Source organism: Vigna unguiculata, chromosome 2, assembly GCF_037176805.1.
Source record: "Vigna unguiculata cultivar grain cowpea cultivar isolate G323 ecotype 2 chromosome 2, ASM3717680v1, whole genome shotgun sequence".
In the NCBI taxonomy this organism is placed as follows: Eukaryota; Viridiplantae; Streptophyta; class Magnoliopsida; order Fabales; family Fabaceae; genus Vigna; species Vigna unguiculata.
The window spans coordinates 33,063,130-33,073,052 of record NC_140793.1 but is presented as its reverse complement, the minus strand read 5'-3'; the positions used below and the strand labels follow the sequence as shown (position 1 = coordinate 33,073,052).

At 34.2% G+C, this 9,923-nt stretch overlaps 1 protein-coding gene across 1 annotated transcript; it reads right to left on the bottom strand.

The window, feature by feature from the left end:
- Window positions 1-7,262: 7,262 nt before the first annotated feature.
- On the bottom strand, window positions 7,263-9,591 carry LOC114174045 (putative indole-3-acetic acid-amido synthetase GH3.1). The gene is made up of 3 exons (XM_028058786.2): window positions 9,199-9,591; window positions 8,973-9,074; window positions 7,263-8,826 (listed from the first exon to the last, which is right to left on the bottom strand). Exons 1-3 carry the CDS (start codon window positions 9,507-9,509, stop codon window positions 7,449-7,451), a joined length of 1,791 nt encoding a protein of 596 aa, XP_027914587.1. The 5' UTR covers window positions 9,510-9,591; the 3' UTR covers window positions 7,263-7,448.
- Between the last annotated feature and the right edge of the window lie 332 nt (window positions 9,592-9,923).

Below are 9,923 nucleotides of genomic sequence, written 5' to 3'. Positions count from 1 at the left end.
TTTGATAAATAGATTGAATTAGAGTAAAAGTATATCAAATAAAGAAAATTATATTTTTTCCCGATTGTGGAATTTAAAATATATTTTCAGTTTCATAAAGAAATTTAAGCCGAAATATATTTAAAAATTTGGGGTGTAAGGATAAATATTACCTTTTTTATTATAATTTTAGTGATAGATAGTATGAGGTTTATAAATTTATGGGACTGCGAAAAGAAAAAAAAAAGTACAAGAAGAAACAAAGTCGTTTATCACTGTCCGAATTGAACCAGTCGGACTGACCCATTTTAATATTTTAAAGATATTAGGTTTGCGTGGAGAAAAAGAAAAAAAAGTGGTAAAAGGCAATGTTGGAAGGGAAAGGAGAAGATGATGTACAAAATTATTGTCACCTAGAAAAACAAACTGGATTCTGTTATTGTTGAATGAAAAAATTTAATTCCTTTTTGAAAGTAAAAAAAAAAATTTGTTAATTACGGAGCAGTGAATCTGAAATTGAAAAAGTTAATTCAGATTGTTTAATCTATGTTGTACTTATAAATTTTGTGTAATTCATAACGTATTCAAAATGTGTTTCTAGATTTCGACATTTGAAAATACATTTTAGATTATATAATTCACTGTGTATTTTCAAAATATACTACAACTAATGTTAAATAATATTAAAAAGAGCCTTATTTATTTCGTATGAGTTTAACATGGGCTGATATATTGGGCTAACACCTTCTCTCGTAGCTCCTGTCTAAATTATACAAGCTGTTGATATTTTTTCTACGAAAGTATAGACTAAATTTCTTCTATTTTTAATGTTATGTTTTTTCATTGACACAAATTACACATAGATTTTGATAATAAATATTTCTATATTTCAGAATCTAGGATAAATATGTGTATATTACCATCTAAATAGAGTAAAGATGTGACCAACTTGACATATGTTACAATTGTTTATTTATCAGAGTTAGAGATAACGGTATTATTCAGTTTTCATAACTACAAAGTTTATATAAAAAAACTTTTTAAAGCAGTGTATTCTGCATCGATTTTTTTAAAGATTAAGTTGGATTGGTGTTTTGCCTCCATAATTTTAACGTGTACTTGTATAATTTTTTTTTGTGTGTTTTGGAATATACAATTTTATTTTCTATTTAACTTGAACAGACACTTTTTTTTATATATAATTCACATTTTTATCTACTTTTTTTTCTCTCTATCATTTATTAAGAGGAATAATCAAACTACATTTTATTGTTCTTTAAAAATACGGCCCCGTTATGAAGTATTAATTTAAGTTGTACTTTAGGATTCAATATATATTCAGAGGATTTAAGCTTATGACACGTGGATATATATGTTGATATTATTGAATAGTACATTTTAAAAAATTTCAACATAAATAAATTTCATTAACAATAAAAATAGTGATGAATTATGAAAGCATCTCTGAATACCATTCTTTTCAACAACTTTTTTTTTTCTACAACTTGTAGTCCAATTACTAACTTTAAAAGCTCTTGGAAAATAAAAAAAATTCTATATTTTCTTCACTAAAAAAATCTCTGTTTTTAATAAACATTAAGTTAAACTCGTACAAAACATTGTTCTTTTAATAAAAAAAAAGGAACATATGTTTTCAAGCAAGAAAAAGAAGAAGAAAAGGAGTGTAAAATTTAACGATCACAGGAATCGTAAAATCAAAAATATGTTTCCAATGTTTGGAAGTAAGCGTAACGATTTAAATCGAAGAAAAACAAGTAAAATATTATATAAATGAGAATAACGGTTAAATTTAAGACGTAATGTAACGTAAAGTTTACTAGTAATAATTTCTTAGTTCATTGATTAGAAGTTATTGGTAATTTTCCCTTTAATATTATATCATTAAGTAACATAAGTGCTCTATGAAACCGAAGTCTTTGTATCATCTCATACAAAAGAACTCTATTTTTAAACCGAAAGTTTCCAACCATTCCAAAAGAGAAAGGATTAAAATTCTTCTTCTAATGTTAGCACTAAGTAATACGTGAACTCCATAACACACACAAAAGTCTTAAAATTTGACATTGATTAAATATAAAATAAGAATATAATAATGTATAACTAGAGACAAATCCCATTGTACTAAATCAAGACAAATATCTCTTTATTAAACCGGTCTTTATTAAACCAGTGTGATGAAGTTGAGTTAGATTAAATTAGACTAAACAAAGATTTGAATTCTAATTTTGTATTAAGACGTACCGTTTAAAACAAGATGATTAATTTGGAAGATTTTGTACAAAAGAATTATAGTTTTTGTGTATGTAAAATGATTTTTTCACAACTATATTTTGATAACTTTCTCTTATAATCTTAGTTGTTATTTTTCGAATAATTTTTCAAATTTTCATTTTCTCATTCTCAATATTCTAAAATCATTTAAAAAATGATACCTCATATTATAAAATAAAAAAGTTATCAAAATTTAGTAGTTAAAATATCGTATACGAAAGAGAAAGAAATGAAGTATATTGCGGCAGAAGAAGACAAAGCACAAGCATAAAGGTTGGCAGAAACTTTGATGATAAGTCTCGCGGTTGAAGATATAAAAGTGACCGATGAGAAATAATAAAAAGAGCACCATTGTTTCAATGCTTCTCTACTAGTTATCATGGGACTGAAAGAAGGGACAAAGGCTCAAAGGAAAAGCAGTGTCGAAGAAGATGACAACAATGCACGTGATCGACTTGGAATCTAACCTAATCTTCTTACTTTATCACTACACAGTTGCACCTCCACTATTCAAGCCTCCACCTTTAACCATGCAACCTTACAAAACAAATTCACCATCATTATCGTTCATGTTATTCCTCCTCAAACCCCAAAACTTCATTAATCATTATTTAATGTCCATCACACACAACATTTACGTAAACAATCCACCTTCATATGTTTCTCCAAAAATATTTTCATTTAATTAACTTCTTTTTATCTCAAACACTATAATTAATTTACTTTCGTTTACCTTATTTCCATACCATGTTAATCATCAGTTCGATACAACTATAATTTGACAGTATAGGATCGGGTTAACCAATAAATATGTCGTTTTTTAAAATGTATTTACTATAACACTCTCACTTTTTCAATAAAAATATAATTTTAATTAATATATAAAAGGCATTTTTTTTTTTAAAAAAGTCTTCTGTTTTTACAATATCAATTAATATTTTTATATAAAAAAATGAAGTCATTTTAGAATGGAAAGAGTGATTAACTTTACAAAGTAAATTAAAACTCTTACCGATTGATAAGAAATAAATAAAAAAAAAGTAAATAATGTTTAATCCATGATTTAGTTAATTGTGAACTTCACTTCTACAAATAATAAATATAATTAAGATAAAGTTTCAAATGATTTTGATATTATTTTAAAAAATGAATTTAATCCTAATTTAATCTTAAAAATTAATTTGTAAGAAAAAAAAAATTACCACTACCTATATTTATAAATTTATCTTAGTTCTTACGATATCTCAAATAATACTTTATTATATTCTAAAGTGAAATGATCCCTTTATTTGCATGTGGCAGTGATGAAGTTCGAAATATGTGATGAAGTTTCATTTTGTAACTGCTGATGAACAATAATGTCCTAAATGTATTTATTGGTTATGAGCTCCTTGCTAATAAACCAAAACTAAACACATAACCCCATTACTTTATGCTGCTATGATTTTGTTTACTTTAAAAAAAAAAATTGAGAGCTTTGTTTGTTCTATATTCAAACCTATGATTAAAAATAAGCAGAGTATAGTGATGAGCTTCACCAGACAGGAAGACATCCAAAGGATTTACTTTACAGCGTCCAACCACTTTAAAACCTTATTCCGACCACCACCAACTTCATTAAGCGTTGCCTCTGTTTATATTCAATTAACTTAAAAAAGCTATCATTTTCTCACATTTTTTTGCCTCACTTTCGCACAACCTATGTTTTCCCCGATTAAGAGTGAGACAAGATAGCTTAAAAAAAAGGGTTACATTACTTTTATTCATATTTAGTATATTGTCTTTTTATAATTTATTGCTTAATTTCTTTTCATTATATCATTTTACATTTTCGTTTTTTTTTTGTATTTTCTCATTTATATTAAAACAAATTAGAAAATGTGTAACAGTAGTGTTTCTCTTAAAAAAACCTACACTTTTTACTAGTGTATTTCATTCGTCTTTGTTCAACTAAACAAATCTTACATGAGGCCATCTTGTTAGGTTTATAAAGGAGGAGTGTGCCAATGTGGTTAGGAATGTCAACGGGACGGATAGGGTACAGGTAGTAGCTCCCCCGTATCTTACCCGCTGAATAAATATCTGTCCCGTATTCGTATCCATATCCGTTGGGTATCCATTGATACAAGTCCAAATAATTATAAAAATAAATATAAAATGATGTTCAACACAATGGAAATTTTTTAATTAGTGTTTTGATCAACAAACTCACTTTCTCCTATTGGTTCCTGAAAAATAAATAAAATAAGTAAATAATAAACTTCAATTGCCAGATGCCAAGTATTCTTATTTTGATTTCATCATTTGACAATAAACATATCATAAACGTCATTGTCTATAGAAAGTTTGATTTATATGCCTAATCTCAAAGAAAGGAAATAGGAGAATGTCAAGATGTGTAAGTTTAGCGGGTACGGGTATCCACGGGTACAGATACGTATCCGCCCCATTAATATGCGGGTATCAAAAATACCCGTACCCGCGGGTAGTGGGTATCCATTTTTAATATCCGTTTTCTATCCGTTGCGGGTTTTATCCGCGGATACTCGCGGGTACGGATTTTTTTGACATCCCTAAATGTGGTTGAAGAGACTCACCATTAAGGAGGAGATTGTTAAGAATCTAAGTGTCAGTCTAAGTTCCTAATTGGCTAGAAATGAGAAAGTGGAACACTATATAAGGATAAAGACCAATAAATCCATTGATTTAAGGTTTTGAATTGAGAGTGGTATCAATGTCTTATGTGATTAGACTCATATCTCATTGATGTTTCTATCTTTTGAGTAAAATCTCAACCTAATACTTTACGGTTAAAACTAATAGAATATAATCTACCCATAGTATATAAAATGCAAATTCTGTAGATATGTTAATAACTGTGTGTGAGTGTGAAACGTATTGGCAAAAGTCAAGTGTCGTCTCTCAAGAATATTTAGTGCGATGATTAGATATTTTGATTTGATTAGTGATATTAAATTTGAGTTACAGATATATAATCATGTTTAAATATTCAGATAAGAAAAATGGAAACATAACTAAAGTTATGTGCTCCCTCAACCTCAACTTAAAGCCACCAAGCTAAACGGAAGTCTTAATTTGCCTTCAACTATAGTGTTCAAAGTCTTAATTTGCCTTCACACTTGTCATATAAACGAGACATGCATCTCAAAGGTCTTTAGTAATATAATATTATTTCTCTTCAACTATATTCAAACTTCAAATCATATCACATACCAAACTAACATCCACACTTTGTTTTATTTTTTACTTTTCCACAACCCTCTATGCTGAAAGTAATTAACTATGTAGACAAATTGATAGGGTTGTTAATTCCGATTAGTTCGATCCATTGTTTCTCAAATTAAGAGAAATTTACTTTAGTGAGATTAAAAATGGTTTTAAAATATTTTTTAATTTCTCAAATTTAATTCTGGAATTTTGGATGTTGGTGACTAAAATTATAACTATCTTAAATTTTAAAACAATAGTCAATATGGATAAACACTATTAATCTTTAAAAATGCATCAACAATATATGTAATATAAATTTTAATTATGATTTTATTAATTAAAATAAAAAAAAATTAGGCTGAATAACTTACTCAATTATCTCGAACCAGTAAAAATTTGGGTTCTTTGTTTAAATTTTCATAATTCAATCTAAATCACTTATCAAACAAACGAACCAACCAACCCACATGCGAACCCATTTGACCATTCCACACCCTTACCAAAACCGATCCCAACATATAGACAACCTTGGAATATTCGATTAATACTAATACACTTTCATGTAGGTGAAAGGAAACAAGTACAAAAATACCAACTCTTGGAATAACATTATTTAATATTAACGTCACAGTATTTGGTGATAAGTATAAAAAAATAGCTGAAGTGTGATCTCATGCATCACATTTTTCACTATTTTGGTTGAAGCTTCCTCTGACTTGAATCGATGAGTCTTTGCACCCCTCTCCATAGTCAGAATTATTTCTGAAATAACTAAATCTCCACTCAAGATTTTAATATTTAAATATAGTTATTCTTTTATTCCCTCCTCTTTTAGTTGCTTTAATGGGCATATTCATTCAAGTACAACATTGAATCATATAACTGCCACTTTGGAAGCAATATTCACAGTAACACAAGTTGTTGTGTAAGTCAAATACGTTAAGGACGGTCAAATATGTTAACTAACCATCGAAATGCAAAGACAACTTTTTCAGGAATTTTATATTCTTGTCTTCATTTTTAAAGCACACATATTCCGTTTGGAAATTCAAATTCCGTAGAACGCATAAATGGAGTGCGTTCCACCTTCCTTTGTTTACCCTTCTTCAATCAGATGAGATGGGGTGAAGATAGTCAAAGATGTTAGTTAGAAAGGCTACCAAATTTAATCTCAAAAGTAATTAAATATTAATTGAAAATTATGGAATGTGTTTTATATTTAGGGCTGTCGATTGTGACAGACAGTAAGTAATATAAGGTCCCTCACGCAGCCACGCACTAAATCGTTCGCATCAGTGCGGTATAAAGGGTCTTCCGATGCTTCCAACAACATAATGCCTCAATAAAACATTTTTATTTATTAAATAAAAACCAGGGTTGCACTCGACACATTTCACAATCTACCTGCGAATTATAAACCAACCTAGTGTCGCGGACAGAATATGTAGCACGTGCACAAAAGTACATCCGCATAGTGCCTATTGAAAGAGATAATAACTTCAACCTATTATCACTCATCACATCACAACCTCAATTCTTACCAAATCAACCTACCCTAAACAAAAATCAACTGTTTCCATCACTCACCTTTCCACGTCTTTCCAAATCCTCCAAGTACAAGGTGAAACTCAAACACATGGTTTCTTTGCACGATTAATTACACGGCGCACCCTTTTGAAGAAATTTATCTTATATTTCATCACAGACAAGAAAAGTTAAAAAGCGCATCACTGTTTAACAAAGCCTCGGCCAGAAAGAAAGAAGAGAAAAACAACTACTTTGGAAATATCAAATCAACAAATACAAACAGTTTTGGGTTTGGCAAATGATGACAACAACAACAATGAACAACCCTTTTCTGTCATCCATCTTGTTTTTTTTTTTTCTTCTCCTTATTAAAAGATCCTATGCATGACGACGACTGCATGCTACGTTATACAATTTCATCAACTACGACGTTCTGGGGTCCAGTGCGGTGCAGCGGGGCTAAAATGAGAAGAAACCACCCTGGAATCGAGTAGTTCCATTATGGGTGCGAAGTTCACGCATCTTGGCACTTTGTACTGGTTAATCGACGCTCCACGCGAGATGGCGTAGTCCATCAACTCCTCAAAGGTTCCATTTTTCACCACTCGTATTTCCAACGGACCAATAGAGTTGTCCGCAACCCTCCCTTGTCGGTAGACTGTATTCAGCGACTCTTCCATCGCCAAGCAGCACTGGTTCAGCACTTCGCTCGTGGGAGAGTGAGGCGAGTCCTTCATGAACAGCTCCCAATAAATCACGTAATGCCCCGGAATGGATTTGGTGTCAGCGAAGCTCGTGTACTCCACCACGCTGGTGTTAAACTCCTTCAACAGCTCCGAGGCATTCTCGATGGCCTTCTGCAGCTCCGCCTCGTCAGTTTTGTCAGAGTCAATGCTCAGCAAAACGTTCTTACGCCTCACGAAGCGGAATTGCGGGTCCGAATTATGGAACCCGGTTACTTGAAGGATGTCACCCACTCTGTAACGGCAAAGACCTGAATAGGTGGTGATAATGAGTTCATAGAACTTACCAAGTTCCACGTCTGCTAGATCCACCAAGCGAGGAGGCGAGTCCCTGGAGAGGGTCACAGGAGAGTCATCATCATGGGGTAAGAACTCGAAGTAACCCATGTTTGGCAGTATGGTGTAGGAGACATCGGAGGGTTCGGACATGGGTTTGAGGTTAAGGCCGAAAAAACACTCGGAGGAGGCGTACATGGTACAAGGTTTGGGTAGGCCTCCACTGTAGTAATCGAGAGTTGGAATGTACTGAGCCATGGCACCCGTGACTATGACGTCAAGGTACTTGGTGTTGGGCCAAATCCTCACGATTATACGTTCCCAGTTTTCGCCGGAGCACTCGTTTTTGATGAAAGTGGCGAGTTCGGGGTCGGGGTTTAAGATCTTGGACATGCATTCCCTGATGGAAGGGTCTGTGACCTTGGGGTTTAGGGTTCCGGTGTGGATATCATGGGCCAATTGGTCCCAATTGAGCTGAAGGAATCTTATGGCCCGGAGAAGGCCAGAGGCGAAAACAGCTCCGACACGGAGAACCTCATGGCGCATGATAAGGCCACACAGCATCTGAGTGTACATGCTCTGGAAGGAATCGGGGCAAAGGATGGCCTCGTTGGGGCTGGTGAGGACGTTGTAAGGGTCAAATGGTCTTTTCCTGAATTGCTCGCTCTTGTAGTAGCTGGTCAGCACCGGCCGAGCCAGTAACCCGCCGGGTGTCTTACTCTCTGCCTTGATGAACAGAAAGTGAAGGGCCTTCCCTTTGTCCAAATCGGACACGTATCTTCAACAAACAAACAAAACAACATAATTACTCAATAAATTAGAGGTAGTGGTAACAGTAATTATCATAACTGCAATGCAATGAATATGTCATTTAGCAATCAATGAAGAAAATACGTTAAACATTAACGTTAACAGCTAACTTACTGGTTCATCACCGGCATCTGCAAGCTGTACAGAAACTGACGGCGGTCCATGTCTTCATCGATGGTGGGCATCAACTTTCTCTCGCCAGCAGACGTTCCAGAACTGTAAACAGATTTTCATGTCTCATCAAAAAGCACGATCCACATGATACAAACCATGAATATTCTCATACGACAGATATTAAAGCATCCTTGAATTACGAAAGGGAGAGATAATAGGCGTGTACCTTGTGAGAAACTCAGAGATGGGGTGAGCGCACAAAATGGGCGTGCGGTCTCCGTTGGCAATGCGTTCTATATCAGGGCGCAGATCCTCGTATGAGACGACGGGAACCTTGGACTTGAAGGTGTCACGGTCGGTGGCACCGTTGAGTCCGAAGCGTCTGAGGTATTCCGTGTCGGCGTTTTGGTGGAGAATCTGGCGAAGGACTTGGTTCTGGATAGGATCAGTGTTTTGGGTTAAGTGTTGGATGAGCTGAAGAGCATCTTGGCCGTTCTGGTCACGAGGTAAGGAGAGGGAATCGGATTGAACGGCCATGGTGAGTTTTGAGGAGTAATAAAGACGGAAAGAAAGAGAAAGAGAGAGAGAAGAAGGTTTTGGGTAAGGTTCAAGGGTGAGAGACGGTGCAGGGAAAGGAGAGGGATAGGGTATTTATAGGGGGTTGAGTGACGTCATGTTCAGGTAAGGGTTGGCCACGTAGGCAAGGCGGGCGAAATAGTTTTGTTGGAGGGGCTGATGCCGGAGGCGGGGGACAAAAGACGAAACCAAGTTTTGTTGTACACCTGGCTGGTGGACATGTGGGCCAGGGCACACGTAGGAATGAGGGGTTCATGGCCGACATGTTTGGCCACGTCATCAGAAAAAGTTGGGCGAGCTTACGCGTCAGCCAAACCACGCGGCCATTTCCTTGCAGGGTTTGTTGGGTCCGAAAGCGATGGGTGCCGGCTTCAA